This window comes from Aspergillus pseudodeflectus, assembly GCF_044049435.1.
Source record: "Aspergillus pseudodeflectus strain CBS 756.74 chromosome Unknown BJX68scaffold_2, whole genome shotgun sequence".
NCBI classification, from domain to species: Eukaryota; Fungi; Ascomycota; class Eurotiomycetes; order Eurotiales; family Aspergillaceae; genus Aspergillus; species Aspergillus pseudodeflectus.
The window spans coordinates 668,287-686,782 of NW_027263778.1; the positions used below are offsets into that span (position 1 = coordinate 668,287).

Sequence of the window (18,496 nt, forward strand, 5' to 3'; positions counted from 1 at the left end):
TGTCTCTCTTCAAAGCTTCATTATTCAAAAGCTGAGTGGTAAGTCCGGTGATTCTTTACCTCCTTAACTGAAGTAATGGGCTGGGTCGGTAGCTAGACTCCGAATTTTACCCCCGAGGCTTGTCAAGTGTCAAGGTTGAAAATTGCGGGGCTTGCACCAAGCAAGATTCTTGAATTGACGCTTCGTTTGCCCTGCTTCATTGCGTTGCTTCCAGTTCACTACTTTACAGCATTCGAGCTAACACATGAACTAGGTTATTACGGCCTATCGTGTCACCGACATCCCAAGCAAAATGGCTACGTTTCCCAAGAAGAAGTGCGGTATGCGCCCTTTCGCAATCGGACAACTGAACGTTCACAGTACTCATGATGTATAGGTGTTCTCGGTGCTACTGGCTCTGTAGGCCAGAGGTTTATTCTTCTGCTCGCCGACCATCCCTTCTTGGAGCTTCAAGCCATCGGAGCCTCAGAACGGTCTGCGGGAAAGAAGTACAAGGATGCCGTGAGATGGAAGCAGAGCACGGCAATGTCGGAGAAACTTAGCAACTTGGTCTTGCGGGATTGCAAGGCGGATCAATTCAGTGACTGTGACCTTGTATTCTCCGGCTTGAACAGTGATGTTGCGGGCGATCTCGGTAGGTTGAACCCGTTTGAACAACGACCCTTGAAGCCTTCGCTGACCAAGAACCTCGTTTGTCCACTTTAGAGATGCAATTCATCAAAGCCGAGATTCCTGTTTTCTCGAATGCAAAGAACTATCGCAAAGATCCCATTGTCCCCCTTGTTGTTCCTACAGTGAACCCTCAACACCTTGACCTTATTCCTCACCAAAGGAAACACTTTGGGCTCAAGAAGGGCTTCCTTGTTTGCAACTCAAACTGCGCTGTCATCGGAATTGTAATTCCGTTCGCCGCTCTTCAAGCCAAGTTTGGACCTGTGGAGGAAGTAGAGGTGTTCACGGAACAGGCCGTTTCGGGGGCTGGCTATCCCGGCGTGCCCAGCATGGACATCATGGATAATGTCATCCCATACATCAGCGGTGAAGAAGATAAGCTCGAGAACGAGGCACAGAAGATTCTTGGCTCCTTGAATGCAGATGCGACCGCCTTCAGCGAGCAAGAAGGGCTCCGGGTTGGAGCGACATGCACCCGGGTGGGTGTCACCGACGGACATATGGCATTCGTTTCGCTCCGCTTCAAGAACCGCCCAGCGCCCAGCGCCGAAGAAGTGGCGCAAGCAATGAGGGATTATCAGTCTGAAGCCCAGAAGCTAGGTTGCCCCTCCGCCCCGGAAGTGGCAATCAAGGTCTTTGATGAGCCCGACAGGCCGCAGCCAAGATTAGACCGTGATATCAACAGAGGGTATACGGTCAGCGTGGGGCGAGTACGTGAAGGTAACCCTGGTGGTTATTTCGACATCAGATTCGCAGCCCTTTCGCACAACACTGTCATTGGAGCGGCGGGTTCGTCGATCCTCAATGCCGAGGTGGCTGTTATCAAGGGATACATTTAAAGGCGTAAAAGCACATACTTCTTTAGAAAGCGCTAGACCTATCCTTTTTTCTATACAAATATTCCTTGTTGTATAAAACTTCATATTAGATAATCTCAAAAGTTATGTCTTTAATGAAGGATGCCAACCTTGGTTTGGTTTAGGCCAATGGGGCTGGTTTGGGCCTAGCGTTAGGGCATAATCCCACAAAGAATCTTAGCGAAATACGCGGGTGGATCTCATATCAAAGATCAAGGTTTCTTTGCTTCCCGTTTCTTCTCCTTGCGACACTTCCGACAACTTACCGGGTTTCAGTCGACAAAGCAGTCAAGATGCCTCGCGGACCGTGAGTTTCCCACCTTTGCGACAATTCTGATTCTCGACTGGCGCCTTATGCGTCTTGGGAGGAATTTTTGTCCTGGGACAAAACCGTCCCTAACAGCATTGGAGAGAATCTGATTCTGACTGAAATGATCGAACAGTAAGAAGCACCAAAAGCGCCTCAGTGCGCCCTCGCACTGGCTCCTGGACAAAATGTCCGGAACCTATGCTCCCAAGGCCTCCCCCGGTCCTCACAAGCTCCGGGACTGCCTGCCCCTGATCGTCTTCATCCGCAACCGGTACGAAACACTCAATTTACCTCTCGATCATCTGTGCTGGCGAAGGATATATGGCTGACGGCGGTGGTTTATAGTCTCAAGTACGCCCTTAACGGCCGTGAGACCAAGGCGATCATGATGCAGCGCCTCATCCAGGTCGATGGCAAGGTCCGCACCGACCCTACCTACCCTGCCGGTTTCATGGACGTCATCGGCATCGAGAAGACCGGCGAGAACTTCCGTCTCATCTACGACACCAAGGGTCGCTTCACCGTCCACCGCATCCAGGCTGAGGAGGCCGAGTACAAGCTCTGCAAGGTCAAGAAGGTGCAGCTCGGCAAGGGCGGGATCCCATTCTTGGTTACGCACGATGCGCGAACGTGAGTGAATGCTCTCCAAAAGTTCCGCGTCATTCAGTCGTTGGACCAAGCTTTGGTTGATCGGCGGAGGACGAGAGAACTTTTGTTCAATGAATCCTTATACTCCCAGTAAGGGTCTGAACGCTTGAGGACATTTTGTGCTAATTGAGGTACTACAGCATCCGCTACCCCGACCCTGCCATCAAGGTCAACGACACCGTCAAGGTTGACATTGCTACTGGCAAGATCTCCGACTTTGTCCGCTTCGACACTGGCGTTGTCTGCATGGTCACTGGTGGTCGCAACATGGGTCGTGTTGGTGTCGTTACTCACCGTGAGCGTCACGATGGTGGTTTCAACATTGTCCACATCAAGGACGCCATTGACAACACCTTCGCTACCCGTGAGGGCAACGTCTTCGTCATTGGTCACGACAAGCCCTGGATCTCTCTCCCCAAGGGCAAGGGTGTCAAGGTACGTTCTATAATCCATTACGCCTTCCAAAGAAGATTTGCTAACATAATACGCAGCTCTCCATCGCTGAGGAGCGTGACCGCCGTCGTGCTTATGCTATTGCCCAGTAGATGTAGTCCGGTAAGTGGACGGGGCTACGGGTAAGCAAAGCGCTTCTTTATTGTAAGAAAAAACCAATCCGCCGGGATAGACAGGTTCTTGTCTTGCTTCCTGGACTGTATGACGCCTGCTACTATGAATGAACAAAAGTTGTCTCTAAGCTTTGCTTCACCTTTGTAAGCTTGCATCATACTTAGAGCGACCCCCAACAATGGCCTTGTTCTTATTGGTGCACCTTTCTTTTTTTGATGATACCACCAACGAAGTTTACCAATTTTGAGTCAAGTACTTTCCAAGCCGCTCTTATAACTCCAAGTTGTAGAATCGTCGAACAGATCTACCCCCACGTCCTTTGACTTGCCTGCATTGCCTTCAATAATTAATTTTCCTCTCCGGTTGAGTGCTACCGTGCCACCTACCGTACCACAAGCAGTTGTGCAAGCGAGCGTCCGGAAACTCTGTCCAAGGCCTGGTTCAAGCACCTCTAGACCAACCTTCAGCCACGTCCTCCGAGACGTATAAACTAGGTCGGGTCAGGCGCAATGCCATGGCTGCTTCTGCGCTGGTGTGGGAGTGTTATCCCCATCAGTCCACGCGGCCCGCATTGCATAGATACATAGACTCGTCCCTCTCATCAATGCACGGCCAACTATATGTGGGTGAGGAAGAAGTCTCCCGACTGAATTGTTCGTGGGTCTGAGCGCAAACGCTTGCCTCAATAGCGTGGCGAGCAGGGATATCGGTGCTTCGCTCTACAAGTGGCGAATAAACACGTCGAAGACCATGTCGGTAAACTTGCAGTTTTCTGATACCACTCGCACCAAAGAAGACCTTGGTGGGATCCCTCACCGACTGCATTCCCGGAAGCGCGTTAATTGTCATGACCAGGATTGTATGTATGTAGAGTGCAGGTCAGATGCCCTTGCGTTGCGGAGAGGCCCTTTGCATGCGGTCGTTGGATGAAGTGCAGAATCCGCGGTCCGTAAGGTCTCAGATCCTATATGAGATTGCAACTGACTCGAAGTCCTCAAATTGATTGCAAATTGACGAGTCATCTTTGATTTCGTTTCCGCGCGGAAATCTCACTGGCCGGGCGGGGGCTCAACGGAATCTTTCTGATAGGTATCATACTCCGCACTATTTTCCGCCTCATCGTAGGGCGTTGAGAACAGCCAGAGACAAGCACTGCTTCACTATCCAACTGTTGGAAATAGTTCCGTTGAGAAATGGCTTCTGCACCTGATGCGATGTCGAGGACAAAACTGATGGGACCACTCTGGAGAGAGAAGAACATGCGAGAGACTCTGTGCTCAACTCTCCAACGGCAGTCGATGTATCCGATCGGGTTCATCTGAGGATCGGCCTGCCTATGTAGGCAATTGAGGAGCAACTGATGTGTGATATCCAAGGCTCTGGCGCACCAGGTACTCTTGTTATCGTCGCTGAAAGGTGTGTTAGTGAACTCAATCCATCATCGAAATGGGGGGAGGGTGCACCTCAATCTCCTGATCTCTTCCATCTGTTTCCCATGCACGAGGTCCATGCGCGAATCGCCGAACACAGAGTAACCCATAATCAACAAGAGGACATCAATTCGAACCCTTGACGCTTGTCTGAGCAGGTAGGTCTTGCGACCAGCTTAAGAACTCTCCCCAGATGTCAGCCAGTACCCTGCACCTCGGATACCAGTAGCCCACGTACGTCTGACACGACGCAAGCAATCCAAGCAAACAAGCCTATCATGGTTTAAGGAGGCCGTCTACCCAACCGTTGTTCCCGCAGCAAGACCAGCAAATGTTGTATAAACAGGGCCTGTATGTACATGCATGCCTGAAGCCCGCCTGGCAGGTCGCTCGCATCGGCAACCCGGCTGGACTGTAGTCTGCCAGAACTAGCCTGAGGCAACCAAGTACCGTTCTAGAATTCTCAGATTACTACATCTCGACTTGTCAAAAACAATAACAACAACAACATACTTGGAATCAACCCGGTCACACAAAGCTGAGGAGTCCCCAAACCTTCTTCCTGTCTCGCGATCATTTTGGCTCTTCGAGGGTTCAATTTTCTCTCTCCATCCGCGATCGGCGCGTGGTGAATACAATCTTCGTGAAGAAGGTCCGAGCAACATGCATGCCCTTCTGCGGCCAATCTTTGCTTTTGTCTCGCCCTAGCTATTTGCTATGACACCTGGACTGTTCTCGGCCGGACCTGGAACGACATTACGGAGTATAGGAAAAATACTGATGCAGAATTGTTTTATGGCTTAATGCAGCAACCCCACCACCAACTAGCCGAGAAGATAGATTTTCCCAAAGATCGTTTCGCCGCAGATTCTGCGTTTCGGTTGCCTCCTTGGATCATCCTTCTCAGCTTGTTCAGCTGGATGGCTATGCTTTGTCCAGACAATCGCCTCAGAAACCCACTACATTTTGTATAGGGATGTGGAGACGGGCACTCCGGCTGCAGCAGCGCAGCTTTGGTGTTAATGCTGCCACTACGCCACTGCCGGCGTCTGATGAGAGGCGTGTGAGCCCCCAGGGAGTGCTAGATGCGAGCTGGAGATAACACACGGCTTGACGGATCGGTTTTGAATAATGTCCCAGGTTTATCACTCCTGATCCAACTGTACATGGCCAAGCACTACGGAAATGCTCGGACTGCACCTGATGGGCCGAGGATACTCACTTGCAAGCTGCGTTGCCTGGAGTTTGCCTCTTCTCCCGACGGCCACCACCAGACCCGAGTCTCGTTTTGCTTTTATCGTTGAATCCTGAGTGCCAACACCCTCGTAAGGGAAAAGGAGAAAAACATCAGAAAAAGAAAAGGCGAGGAGCTGGAGGTGTGGACCTCGGGAGCTAGAAAGATGAGGGGAAGACAATGGAAAGATCTCAATAGACTTGCGGGACGACGGAGAAGCCGCTCTATGATCCATCGTGATCCATGGATGTGGGTGTAACTCACAGAAGACTCGGTTTGACCGACGAGCCCTGTTTCAATTTCTGGGTCCCAAGTGAAGAACCACTAAACTAGCTGCAGCTTTGGGCTGCCACTAGTGACGCTCACTAGTACGCAGGACTCCTTGACTTTCTCGCCCAACTGCCCTGTGTTGGTTGACCAGGATTAACTATTATTGTTATTATTATTTCCATCCTTTCGGGCCCTGTGGCTTGGCTTCCAGGCTGGATGGATCATCATCCAGCACTATCACATCTCACTTCTACCCCTCGTCACTACATGCTATTATTAATATGATCACAGCTTACTAGTGTCTTGGTCGATAATACCCTCGCCGTAATGAAACGGCATTGCGATACTCAAACTTCACCGTCCCCTCCTCCTCCTACTCCCGATTGACGGGAGGCGAGATCCAGCATTCAACGAGAATCCATGTACGACGTACTGCTCCGTTTTTTGGCACGTCAATTCGTATCAATCGATCGACCTCCTACAACAAGGCCGGCACACCGCTAGAGTAGCGCCCCAAAAGTGGTGTCCACAAGGAACCGATGACTCGATGAGGCGTTGATCAGAAACTCAGTGGAATCTTCTGGGATCTTAGCCCTGAATTCCCTATGGCTGGTGCTCACTGCTGAGCCATTTATCTCAGCCGGGAATGCCACAGGTGTTGCTCCTGACCGCTTCTCCTTTGCTATGTCACCAAGACAAAGTCAACGGTTGCAGTTGGAGCAGTCTTGTTGCTCCTCTCGGCAGCCAGTCTTAATAGACAAAGCATCGGTGAACGTCGGTCTCAAGGCTCGATTCGACGAGCATACTAACGTACAGCTCGATTGGTGGTGGTCGCATACATCGCAACCGCTTCTCCCTGGAAATCGATAGGGGAGCGAGGGGTGGGCTCTTTTTTTTTGCTTTTTGCTGCCCGTGTGGGGAATTCCAGTATCAGTGCTCCCTCGCCTCGCATTGTACATGGGCCAAAGAAAGACCTTTTTCTAACGGTTCCTTAGGGGTTTATCTCAAGGCCACGCTGCGACGCTTTACGTCGACTCTCATCGGATATATGGTTGATTGGTTGCCGGTCACGTTCCACTTGAATTTCCAGGGTGGATTCTTATTTTATTACAACCCTAGCGTGAAAGCAATGATGCCTCGATGATTGATGAGCCATGTTGTTTTACCATTTTACTTCTAGTTCGTTTTTTTTCATTTCAGTTTCCGCCTCGAAGGTAATCTCCGTCCGCTAACTTGGTATCTGGCTTGGGCTACCTGGCTCTCGGAGCCAGGACCCAGCAGCTTGGGCCAGATCATCTAGCGAAGACAAGCGCCACTGGCCACAATATTCTCCTTCGGCGCTCAGCGCCGGTCAGTGCCCAGGATGGAACCGGGAATGATGGTCGTCAGACTTGTCACGGGTCGTTGACTCGTTGACCAGCTGGGATCCATGTTCGAGCGTGGCGAAGACGTGAGGTGTAAGGATCCATGATTGGCAAAATTAGATAGAAATTGGGAAAGCGAGTCACTCGAAAGAGCAGATTGACGAATAACCATGGAGAGCTTTCGAACTGGTCTTCTGTAGGCTGTCGTTCCCCTTTCTTTCTTGACTCCGCCGAGTATAGAAACCTGCCTCGGTCTCCAATTTCATCCTGCACTCCTACTCCTCCATGGTTTCTGCTTTCAAAGCCCCTCTCGGTCTCAGATATCAGAGAGGCCTCAATTTCTCCTTCCACCTAACTTCGGTGGCTCATTTCTCTGTATCTTATTGGCCCTCCAAGTTGCTTTCTTTTGTTCCATCGCTGCCAAGCGCGGGAGAGTAGATATCTCGCCTTCTGCCCAAGCGGCCTTCCTCGACATCCTTGTGTCTCTGGCACGCATCCGGCGGTCGAGCAATGCTCCGGCTCTACTAGGCGCATGGTTCCGGGATTCTCGAACTTGATAGCAGCCCTTCGGTCGTACAGAAACGGGCACGAAAGTCGAAAACAAAGGTATTGGCGTCTCTTCTAACCTGGTGGCTTTCCATTTCTCTTTTTTCTATTATTGTGCTTCGTTTCCTTTTCACCATCATGATATCATCTCTGATGGAGTGCTGAGATTATACGACTGCAACTGGAGTAGGAAGTCATTACGCATTTTCCGGCTATGATGGCCCAGTTCTCGTCCCATCTTCTTGCCGGGGGCTCAGCCGGTACCACACTGTACTATTTCGGCCAGCCTAGCTATACGTCCCCGTTTCGATCGAGTGATGAGCGGCCCCAGTTCAACGTCCAGTATCGATGGTGGGAAGATGAAGCTCCCCCAATGCTCTGGGGTTTCGACATTGAAGAGATCAGGAAAGTCATCCGCTATGCGCTTTTCCCCGACGAGCAGCTTCCACGCATGGCCCTTCAAAGCCGGAGCGAAGCCACAGTCGAAAAATTTCTTCTTTCACTCGCCCTGCCCCAGGAAGGGCCTCACCTCGTCCCCCTACCACACGTGCAGAAAGTGGAGGAGATTCTCTATCGATGTAAAGCCGTCACTTCTCCTTTGATCGCGTGGAGCTGGCTTCCAGCTAGGAACGACAGCAACCTAGATTCTTTAGCTCTTGCAAATGCTATCGACACCGAAAGTCATCTTCAATTTGCTCGGATTTCGTTCGAAGAGCTGGTGCGGTATGCTCTGGGGTATCCTGCCTTGCGTGTAGAATGGTTTCTGCAACAGCACACGGTCTTCTATGCCCATTTGTTGGATCATTTCAACGCGTTCCCTGAAGAACGTATGAAGTACTTGGAGGTTGAAGAGGTAAGCATACTCCGATAGTAACGGTTGACCTTTGCTCACCAAATGCAGCACCTACGGAGTAAAAGCCCTTTTGCTCACCGAGCCGTGGCGTACGCGCTACAGGGTGCAGGAATTCAAGTTGATATAGGCAATACAACACCGGGCTTTGGCTTCATTGCGGCCCCGATCCAGCGCCTCTTCAGAGATCTCCCGCAAGATCTGACCTCGATTCTAAGGGTGCTTTGTGTACTTGGAATCAGGTTCGAGCGGACGTATTTGCACTCCAGAGAGATGAAATGGTCTCAACCTTTTAGTATTGTCTTTTTCTTCCTTGAAGACATCCTAAACTCGACTTCGCCCTCGGATTTTGCCCGCACCTTGACTACTACCGACGAACGAGAGTTTGCTGGGCTGATTGATCAGGGGTCGTTTGATGAAGATCTGGCTCATCGATTGTCCATGCGTTGGGAGAAGTTGAGCATTGAGGTTTGGGAGTGCTGTAAGGCGCTTCCAAAGATGATAGAATACATTCAAGAGAGTCTTCAGGTCGGTGTACATGTCCCAACATATCAAGCTTTGAGAGGGCTAACGGTCGCAGTCCCTTTTGGCTCTTCGAAATTATCACTCGTTGACAGCCATTCTGAGCGGGCTACACAGATACAGCATCTCGGAGTCAGCAATCGTGCGCACAGACAACGGAACCACTACCTTGGCTACGAACCCAGTGTTTGATCCCGAATTTCAGTACCTCATTGACCCCGCCCAGAACTATGCCGCATACCGCCAGCAATTCAACTCGGTCCCTGGAATTCCTTTTCTAATCCCCCATCTGAGCGAGTACCGAAAAAGCGGCGATGCGGTAGTACTTCAGATACTGTTCCAGCAACTGAAAGCCGTTTTGCCTCAGCGCGTCTAGCAGGGACACGACGAGGGGGCGTACACTGGCAACGAGGTATTATGAGAATGCGAAACGGATACGAGTCAGGCGGCTGTGCACAACGTGGTAATTTTCTGGCTCATATATAAACGGGCGTGGGTGATCCTGCCTGGGTGAGGGCGTGGGAATCTTTTTGGGCATATCTCTCTTTTAAAAACGGGGAACGTTTTCCTAAACTTCGGAAACTTCATGTCAACAGTATGTACACTTAGATGCGCTAGAATTTTGGATATAGGATGCCTCTCACTTACCTGTATACCAGGCGCTCACGAAGAACAATTAGTGCCCTCAAACCCTCTTCTTGCTCTCCTCCTCGTCAGCACCACTTTGCGCATAGCCAAAGGCACCAGCGAAGTACAACAAGCGATTGACAAACAAAAACCCGGTAACACCAATGTTTCCCCAGGTAAGGATATTCCAGCCTTTGACATCGAAAAACACGTCCCACCCGATGGCCAGGTAGGTGACATATATATGGCCTACATCAGCGACAGCCAGGGCGATCAGGTAATTGAGCAACACCTTGGGCTCGGACGTGGCGTGCATCACCCCAGTGCCGAGAATAGCTAGGAGGCCGTACAGGTTCGCCAGTTGATAGGCTAGAGCGAAGGAAGTTGGGTGGATGTGCACATCCTCCGCTTTGGTGGATGTGGATGCCGTTGGAATTTGATCGGTGATGAACCTTTGGAGGTCCAGAACTGGGCAAAGCCAGCCGCCGATCCTAATGTGCTGTTAGTTAATCAGAAGCACTGCTGTTGCCTGATAGATGCTGGATAGAGAGGGGTTGGGCTGGCCGCCGCTGGGTACGTACAAAGTGAGAGGTTCGATGACGGCGAAGAGGATGTGTGGCCAGGTTGGGAAGATTGTGGTAGGCATTATTGTGGCTGTCTAACGAGGAGGTTGGGTGAAATTGCTATTATTATCTGACAGCAAAATTTCCGTCTCTTACCCCTGAGCTCGTCAGATCCTCTTTATGAGTATATGGCTGTTGTTTAAAATAGATGTAGAAATATTATGGATAAATTGTGCACTTTTATACATGCTGATTCAGCGGCCGCTCACGTGAGCAGCTTTCTCTCAAGTTATGTTCCTTCAGACGTTCCTCCTCTCTATTCTCGCTCGAGTCAAGGAAGACTTGAGCAAGAAACCAGATAATCTATGCAATATGACTGGGCTTGTTGTCTCACAGACTCCTTACAGTGCCAGCTGTTTGTCATGATCCGTGCTTCCTCCGTGCTCTGATGGTGTGATCTCAGGCCATGGATCCCAAAGGCATCTATGCCCGGAGTTTTGATGAATCTCTGATTCGGGAGCTCCCTCACCTCCGTATCGCTCCTCTCCGTGAGCCGGTACCCTCCCGCAGCCTCAGGACCCCGTCAACCCTCGAACCGAACGCCAGTGGGTCTCGGGAGTCAAATGCCCTGCCGAAAGCGGGAGTCCCTCCTCCCCGCAATCATGAACCCAGTGGTCCAGTCTTGGAAGGCCACAACGCCTCTCGACTGAAGAAGAACGACTATTTCTCTGATTCGCTTTCGGAACCTCCCCCCCCACGACCTATATTGCCGGCTTTTGTCAACCTGCGTGCCCTTGAGCGGTTCCCCTATTCCTCATTTGACGACGACGGCGTTCATTCTCGGAAACGGCGGCGGGTTGATATACAGTCGGATACGTTTGGAGAGCATTTGCAACTACCATTCCCACAAGCTCAAAAGGAACAACGTCCTCCACCTTTCGGACCGTTTGCTATCCTTAATGGGTTGAATGAACCTCCGCCTAACGCTGCTTTGCTTCCGCCTATTGAACCTGGATCGATTACGCAACTTTTAACGAAGCCGTCTCGCGATAGTACTGTTGTTGAACCAGCGCCTCTAGCTGCTGGTTCTGTTCCGGATACTCAATCAGTGGAAAGAGTGGAAGGAAGAATCGCAGATATTCTGGACTCTCCCATCGCTGAGAAGCCCAATTTTAGCCTCGACACCGCCAACGAAAAGGCCGAGTCTGCATTCGACTCTGGAACTCTTGAAAAGGAGTCAGAGGGAGCTCATGAGCCAATCTCGCCAAAGACGAGAGGTCGCTCACGAAAGAATCTTCGGAAGTGGACCGATGAAGAGACTATATCTTTGCTCAGGGGCGTGGTAAAGTGTGGTATTGGGAATTGGAAAGAAATACTGGCGCAGCCAGAGTTGAATTTCAACAAGCGCAGTGCGTCAAATTTGAAAGACAGGTACGGTATATCGTCTTGACCAACTATAGACTTAGTACTGACTGAGACAGGTTTCGCGTCTGCTGTCCATGGGCGTATAGGTAAGCCAGCGCTGTCCATCTTGTAGGTGATTTGTTGTTTCTAACCTTTACAAGGGCGTCGGATCCCGAGGAAGCTCTATCGCACCTGCGCGATGCTCTCGCCAAAGCAATCTCCAAAGCCGAGAGCGACGCATCCGGGAAGCTTTTTTCCAAGTCCCAACAACATTCCGCCGACTCTGGAGCCCCGCTACTACTGACGGGAACTCCAGATCTTACGCCAAGTGGGTCTATGTCCAGTTTCTCTTCGATCGAGACCAGCCGAAGCAGCGGAGAGCATAATCTGCCCGAAAATTGTACACCAACACTTTTCAATCCATCAGAATCCACGTCAGGAATACCCGAACAGCCTGTGAAATGTAGGCGCCGTGTCCGGCGCCCTTTCACGGCGGCTGAGGATGAAGCATTACTCAAAGGGTATGCCGTTCATGGGTTCCAGTGGACCCTTATTCAGCAAGACAAACGGTTGAACCTCGGCCATCGACGGGCGACCGATCTGCGAGATCGGTTCAGGACCAAGTTTCCTCATGCATATCGCGATGGAGGCTCTGTTAGCGGTGGAACACTTCTAGCCCAGATGGCTAAAGATTATCCCATAAAGGATGGAAAGAATGGTTCGCCCTCGGGCGAACAGCGTCTTTCAGAAAATAAACGGACTAGAAATCTCGGCAAGCCCAATGGACCGAATGGGCTGGGGACATTGGATGCGGCTATGCCATCGCTAGTATTCCCCCTAGCTACCCGAGAGAGCTCGGCATATGTCCCATCGGCCGGCTTCTCTCTTCCTCTGGATGACAACTCTACAATCCCTGTCAATGTAGACCTCCCGCCGCTGATCTGGGATGACATTCCCTGACCATGCTGCGACTCGCAAGCTGAAAGGCTATATTCCATGGCCAAGTCAGTAAAATCTGTCTATATTGTGAATTAATGGTATTAGATAAGACTACACGTCGTATCCTGAACTTCAAAAGCAGCAGCTCTCCTGACCAACTCTGCCAGGACCGCGGCCTTTCCGATTCCCATTTCGCTATTGATAAGGTCCAGTTGCCGCGAAACCCAGAGCCTCTGCGCAACATCAACTCCCTCCACAATTCCCGAAACGTACAGCGGCCACGCAACCTGACACGCTGACATGAGGCGCGCATACTTATCATTGGGAAATGCCTCACTCGGATAACACTGCTCCGCCCCAGCTCTAGTTCTATATCCGATATGGTACGACATTGATGCGCAAATATCATATGTGAGCGTCCGGATTTCGCCATGTGCGGTGGTCATATCACTAGCCAGGCTTGCCAGTTGCACGGCTCGATACCCACACTCTGCATGATCATAAGTGTAAAGTGAATTAGCCAGCAGTCGGAATGCACGGAGGCGCAGACTATGAATCAGGATCCGAAGCGTGCGGTATCGCGACCAATCATTCGCCGCAGAGAATGTTGGATAGATATGCGCGTCTGTGCTCAAGCCGTCAACGGTATCTTCCAGCGGAAGCTGGATGGTAAAGTATTTCCCTTCTGGAGGGAGGAGGTTGGGCCATTCCGATATTTGATGCTCGATGGATGCTATGCTTTGGAGGATTGCGTTGGCTTTTGCCGCGGTGGCAGCAACTATTTCATCGTAGGAAAAGGGCGACCATGCCTCATTCTCGATTTGGCCGAGCTGTAGATGGATAATGAGAAGTGTGCAGGTGTAGAGGATCAGAATATCGGCGTCATTCTCCTCTGACAGGGCGGCGCGGAGTGCATGGAGTTCGTTTATCGTCAAGATGAACGGCGTATTATTGCCTTTCATATCGTCAAAGCAGGTGAAGAGCTTTTGTGAATTAGGTCAGTTACTCCCCTTGTTTGTTTGGCGCGTTTACACAGACGTACAGTTCTGGCCACAAGCGCGCTGTATATCTTCCTACTTGTCCCATCGACAAAGTTCTTGCAATGCTGTGTCCTAACAAAAGCCATTGCGCCGTCAAGATGAAAATTTGATGTAAACTTGGTATGGTCTTCACATGTAAAGTCCTGCATCCAAAAAAACGATTTTGGCTCCGAGATCGAGGGCAGACGAACCAACCTCGTACAGTCCGAGAACAAAGATGGTCATGATGACTTCAGTCGCTCTCTCTGCATCTCGCTCTTCCACCAGCTGCCGGGTCAGCTGGAGCGCTCTGCCATAGCAACCCATGGCTTCTGTTGCAGCGCATCGGCCTCTGGCGTCTCTTTTCTCCGAGACAAACGTCAACAACAGCGCCGTGACTGCTGGTGGAAGCGGTGACATGCACGGCTGCTTCAACCCGGCAAGAATTGTTGGCACGGTCGTTAAGAAACCGCCATGCAAGCTCTGTACCTGTGGAAGGCGAATAATCTGCGAGTAAAAGGCGGCATACAAGCTAGCCTCGGCATCGTTCTGGTTCTGGCACTGGCTCTGGTTCAATATCATGGTGGGGGACTCTGAAAAACTCGCTAGCCTTCTTGTTACGAGATCCTTCTGCTTCTCATGCATCGAAGGACGTGCTGCCCTTTTTGGGGATTCTGATGAACGCTTGTTGGCTGTTGTGCTGGGTTCGAGGACACGATATCCACCGCATGTCCGGTTGCCCTTGATGCATCGCTTGCAGACGGGCTTCGTTTCATCACACTGACAAAAGGAGCTTGGTCAACGGTAGCTACAGATTGAAAGTAGATGTGATGGCGGACCTTGACTTTGCGAGCACGACATGTATAGCAGCCCCTGCTCGGGCCGCCTGGATATACCATTTTTCGGAGAGTGCTGGCAAGCTCCTGGCAGTCAACTCGGAATATTGGAAACCTTGACTGATAAAAGATTCGTAAGGGTCGAGTTTGATCGTGTGGGAATTGAGAATAAATAGCCGGGCTGCAGGTCCTCCTGTGGCTTGCTGCACTCGTTACCTTCTTTTGTCTCGCTGGTCTCATATAGTACCCCCAGCAGAAAACCGCCAGAACAAATATAGCCCTCGACCCCGGAGCGCTTAACAGGCAACCCACCCGTTGATCAGCACCTTGTTTGCGTCAAGAGACGTCAACAATCTTGCCTAAAGCTTACAAATGATAAGTTCCAACGATAGCACAGCCGGCCTAAACTGATGAATTTCTCAAGGGAATCCGACCCCTTCGTCACCCAGGCAGACCCTCTGCTCTTTTGTATCCAGGACGCCTGACTCTGGTAGCGGTCTTGGCAATGCGAGCCAGTCCCTAAGATCTCAGATGAAGCCAAGACTCTGCAGTTTGGGGACCGTTTCCCTCTGATGATCGATGAGTTGGGTTCTGAATCGGGAATGGAGCTCGTCGTGCAGATAATCCAGACCCCAGAGTCAACACTGCCCTCTCTTATCCTCCCCGATTTCCCAACAATGCGCACAAGTCTTTGCACAGATGGATTTGGGTTGTGGCCAAGCTAGGAATTAGCCTTTACTGCGTCGAGTCCCTTTTTCGTGGCTCCTTTCCCTTTTGGGTAAACAATCCTGGGGCCCGGCGGCAACCGCACGCGGAACAGCTTGACTCGACCGTCGAATGGTCCGCACATCTGTCACCAACATTCTCGGATCCTAATCACAATTTTCAGTCTGAGACACGGGTTACGAAGACCTGAGACCTGTGACGAATCTGACGATGTGATGTATACTGTATTGGTTGGTTGCCCTACGCTCTTGCGGGCCATCCACGGGGCGCAAAGGGTAAACATTCATGACGGCGCAGGGCCATCTTCTTTGGTTGCTGTTGCATGTTGCATTCGTTGATCACTTTTAATGGGAGTTTTGCCTATGATTGGAGTTGAGACTCGACGATTTCTCCGATGTTGTCATTTGTGGGGGTGCGAACAGTACGGAGTACTGGGTATCCAGATAACTTGTCTGAAATTTGGCTGAGCCAACACAGCAATTGGCAGTGTGGGAAATTAGCTAAAGAAACGCGAGGTAGCTGAAATACGCCAATGGCAGAAAGCAAGATAACTTGATGATCGCGTAGATAGGATCAGATACCGCCGTGACCACCTCAATGGTATGAAATTAAACAAAGACAACGCTGTTGTAACAACTGATAAGAAAGCCATGATGAGAAATATAACATGAGTCTGGTAACTCACAAAACTACCAAGCATTGCGATCCCAGTTAGGATCTACGCCACGTTTGTCAGCCTCTCCTACTCATCCCAAATCTCAGGGAGAAAAAACCAAGAAACACGCTCAGTGATGTCAGCCCGTACCTTGTATAAAGCTAGCAAGCACCTTGCTCCCCGTCTGCAAAAGCGGATGGCCCGCAACAATCTGCAGGAACCGCTGCAGCCCCTCGCGACGGTGCTCAATCACATCGTCGCTGAATCGGTTTGTAAAGACCTTCCCGGGAAGCGGAGGGATTGTGACCCTTGTGCTCTCGCGCTCGAGGATATCGCGGAAATACTCAAAGTCGGAGTAACGGCGGCGCACCACGGAGTGCTTCAGCTTGAATGCGGGGATGTTTGTGCGGCAGACGATCTCGTAGGACGTATACATGTTCCGTGATGTGCCGTGGGTTTGGGGGTTTCGAACCTGTAGACAATATCACATTTAAACATCATTACTGCGCTCTTGGTCTGGATTTCTAGAGAGAGGATGCAAGGGGAAACGGTGGCAGCCGGGGGGCCACATGCCCACGTGGGGTAGCGGAGCTGTAGGAGAATGGTTCTTACTTCAATTTCGAGAAAGTTCTCCGGAGGCCCGTAGATCTCCTCGAAGGTTTGCTGTCGTGACTCGGGTACGGCCTGCATCTTGAGCGACGTTGGCGTCGAACAGGTACGGAGCTCGGGAGGTGGGGGATATCGCGGGGAAGTCGCTTTGGCCTGCTACAGGCGTTGAGTGAGTAGCGCAGAGACGGGCGGCTGCGGAGTAGTCAAAGCAGCTCCACGCAGTGAACAGAGTGTCTTGGAGAGCAAGAGAAGCTCGAACAGCCTATCGTTGGGAAAGTTGGTAAATCAACTACTATTGGAATCAAAAGGGAAAAATGACGCCGTTGGAGTACCGGGTAGGCGGCACGTGACAGCTGCTATAAAAAGCCATCGATAGTATTTCTCAACTGTAATGTCCTCCAAGCTGCATAAATTCCTCCCTCAAACTACACGCACTACGATGAGGCCGTGTTTCATTCTTTCCTCAAGTGCGATGGCCCGAAAAGCCGCAGTCAAAGAGCTCGCCGTCCCCGCAATCGTCGTCGGTGATAACCCAGTAGAATGTGCCGTCGACATTGCCGTCTACTAGAAATCATCTCGCCCGTACACTTGGGTGCATAATACCCGCGGTCAACTTTTCGCTCAACACCACGCCGTTCGAAAGGGCATCTGCCATTGCTAGTGCGTGTGATATTCCAGGGCCGCTCAGGCATAAAGAAGACTCCTTCCATGTCACCGAGTTGGAACTCGCCCCAAATGCTGGTACCATCCAAGCAAAGGCTCATCCTAGAATCGCAATTCAGGCCAGGGGCATTGATCTTATATCTCCCGTTCAGCAGGCCCAGTGACACTGCCGGTCTTCGACATGTTTGCTACCGAGTTGTCAGCAAATAACGTGCTGTTTTGCTTCGTTTTTGACTTACTCGCATTTCTTCATAGCCGGCTCGCAAATGCTCTTGCTTCTTGCTTGGACCCGTGCTGCTCGCATTGGTGGGCTTGGTACCTCCTTCCATCCCTTCCTTCGTCTCATATGGCTCTGACCGGGGGTTCGCGTTTTGTCCCCGTGTAATAGCCCTTATTATCGGAGAACGACAACGCTGGAACAACAAAATCAGAGCCAATCGTCATAGCCTTGAGATCCTGGCTCTGTTCCGCCTTTTGTTCCGGAGCTATTTGATCAATTGTTGTTCTCTTCCGGTCAATATTCCTCGTGGTAGTCTTCGTCGTAGACCCTTTCTCTGGAGATTTCTGCATCGTTCGAAAATTCTTCTGCCACTTTCTCTTCAAATTCTCCTCAAGCTTTACCAGGTGGTCAGGGACCTCGAGCTCACCCAGACGAACCGCATCCAGCAACCTCATCATAGCTGTCCCCTTGTTGTCCGTTGGGTGCACGCCGTAGTGGATAAGCTGTGCCCTATACCAGTGCGCAGGCTTGTCCTTGGCAGAGGCAGATCCGGGGGAGCTGAAAGGGTCGTGGAGCTCGGGAACTGTGCACCGGCGGTGACGATTATAAGGCGGTACTGGCTCCATTTTTGTCGCGATTGCTGTCGAAAGGTATATGTAAGATGGACCTAGAACTGGCGTACGTGTCTGAGAGAAGGAATTTGAGGTCATGGCGAAGGTCGGGTACTGATCCCTGCTCGATGCCCGGCGCTGGAAGTTTAGTTTAACTTGACCAACTCTATTCCTAGTAGACATGTAGTCTGCTGGGGGCAAGCTCAACCAGGGTCTTCGCGAAAGAAGATCAAAGATGAAAAACATAGAACAGCATGTGAAAGCAGACAAGAAAATGTTTTGATTCATTTAATACACCTGGAGCAAAGCCCGAAGAGAAAAAACAACCCATGCAGAAAGAGATGCCGAATTCCC

General features: G+C 51.0%; 10 protein-coding genes across 10 annotated transcripts; 4 read left to right on the plus strand and 6 right to left on the minus strand.

Annotated features, from left to right (window-relative positions):
* Nucleotides 1–30: 30 nt before the first annotated feature.
* Nucleotides 31–1,589, plus strand: BJX68DRAFT_224717 (aspartate-semialdehyde dehydrogenase family protein). Its single transcript, XM_071038295.1, has 3 exons — nt 31–320; nt 377–634; nt 706–1,589. The coding sequence occupies exons 1-3, from the start codon at nt 293–295 to the stop codon at nt 1,509–1,511; spliced, it is 1,092 nt and encodes a 363-aa protein (XP_070904956.1). The 5' UTR covers nt 31–292; the 3' UTR covers nt 1,512–1,589.
* A 233-nt stretch (nt 1,590–1,822) lies between these two features.
* Nucleotides 1,823–3,032, plus strand: BJX68DRAFT_251977 (40S ribosomal protein eS4; the record flags this gene model as incomplete). Its single annotated transcript, XM_071042478.1, has 5 exons — nt 1,823–1,836; nt 1,973–2,110; nt 2,185–2,469; nt 2,628–2,922; nt 2,979–3,032. 5 exons carry the CDS (start codon nt 1,823–1,825, stop codon nt 3,030–3,032), a joined length of 786 nt encoding a protein of 261 aa, XP_070904957.1.
* Nucleotides 3,033–3,987: 955 nt separating this feature from the next.
* BJX68DRAFT_81820 (uncharacterized protein) lies at nt 3,988–4,938 on the minus strand. Its single transcript, XM_071049807.1, has 3 exons — nt 4,723–4,938; nt 4,518–4,667; nt 3,988–4,463 (listed from the first exon to the last, which is right to left on the minus strand). Exons 2-3 carry the CDS (start codon nt 4,592–4,594, stop codon nt 4,073–4,075), a joined length of 468 nt encoding a protein of 155 aa, XP_070904958.1. The 5' UTR covers nt 4,595–4,667; nt 4,723–4,938; the 3' UTR covers nt 3,988–4,072.
* Nucleotides 4,939–7,753: 2,815 nt separating this feature from the next.
* Nucleotides 7,754–9,769, plus strand: BJX68DRAFT_81702 (uncharacterized protein). The gene is made up of 4 exons (XM_071049806.1): nt 7,754–7,958; nt 8,089–8,751; nt 8,800–9,276; nt 9,329–9,769. Exons 2-4 carry the CDS (start codon nt 8,113–8,115, stop codon nt 9,644–9,646), a joined length of 1,434 nt encoding a protein of 477 aa, XP_070904959.1. The 5' UTR covers nt 7,754–7,958; nt 8,089–8,112; the 3' UTR covers nt 9,647–9,769.
* BJX68DRAFT_81499 (uncharacterized protein) lies at nt 9,618–10,696 on the minus strand. The gene is made up of 3 exons (XM_071049805.1): nt 10,479–10,696; nt 9,919–10,388; nt 9,618–9,838 (listed from the first exon to the last, which is right to left on the minus strand). The coding sequence occupies exons 1-2, from the start codon at nt 10,541–10,543 to the stop codon at nt 9,956–9,958; spliced, it is 498 nt and encodes a 165-aa protein (XP_070904960.1). The 5' UTR covers nt 10,544–10,696; the 3' UTR covers nt 9,618–9,838; nt 9,919–9,955.
* Nucleotides 10,697–10,790: 94 nt separating this feature from the next.
* On the plus strand, nt 10,791–12,864 carry BJX68DRAFT_81826 (telomere repeat binding factor family protein). The gene is made up of 3 exons (XM_071049808.1): nt 10,791–11,891; nt 11,942–11,971; nt 12,026–12,864. Exons 1-3 carry the CDS (start codon nt 10,927–10,929, stop codon nt 12,822–12,824), a joined length of 1,794 nt encoding a protein of 597 aa, XP_070904961.1. The 5' UTR covers nt 10,791–10,926; the 3' UTR covers nt 12,825–12,864.
* Nucleotides 12,865–12,904: 40 nt separating this feature from the next.
* On the minus strand, nt 12,905–14,404 carry BJX68DRAFT_261232 (uncharacterized protein; the record flags this gene model as incomplete). Its single annotated transcript, XM_071044113.1, has 3 exons — nt 12,905–13,786; nt 13,846–13,970; nt 14,035–14,404. The coding sequence occupies 3 exons, from the start codon at nt 14,402–14,404 to the stop codon at nt 12,905–12,907; spliced, it is 1,377 nt and encodes a 458-aa protein (XP_070904962.1).
* A 1,375-nt stretch (nt 14,405–15,779) lies between these two features.
* BJX68DRAFT_224779 (sorting nexin-3) lies at nt 15,780–16,962 on the minus strand. The gene is made up of 3 exons (XM_071038296.1): nt 16,652–16,962; nt 16,190–16,511; nt 15,780–16,102 (listed from the first exon to the last, which is right to left on the minus strand). Exons 1-3 carry the CDS (start codon nt 16,727–16,729, stop codon nt 16,074–16,076), a joined length of 429 nt encoding a protein of 142 aa, XP_070904963.1. The 5' UTR covers nt 16,730–16,962; the 3' UTR covers nt 15,780–16,073.
* Nucleotides 16,963–16,967: 5 nt separating this feature from the next.
* On the minus strand, nt 16,968–17,727 carry BJX68DRAFT_224783 (uncharacterized protein). Its single transcript, XM_071038297.1, has 2 exons — nt 17,551–17,727; nt 16,968–17,499 (listed from the first exon to the last, which is right to left on the minus strand). Exons 1-2 carry the CDS (start codon nt 17,638–17,640, stop codon nt 17,140–17,142), a joined length of 450 nt encoding a protein of 149 aa, XP_070904964.1. The 5' UTR covers nt 17,641–17,727; the 3' UTR covers nt 16,968–17,139.
* Nucleotides 17,654–18,157, minus strand: BJX68DRAFT_261234 (uncharacterized protein; the record flags this gene model as incomplete). Its single annotated transcript, XM_071044114.1, has 1 exon — nt 17,654–18,157. The coding sequence occupies one exon, from the start codon at nt 18,155–18,157 to the stop codon at nt 17,654–17,656; it is 504 nt and encodes a 167-aa protein (XP_070904965.1).
* Between the last annotated feature and the right edge of the window lie 339 nt (nt 18,158–18,496).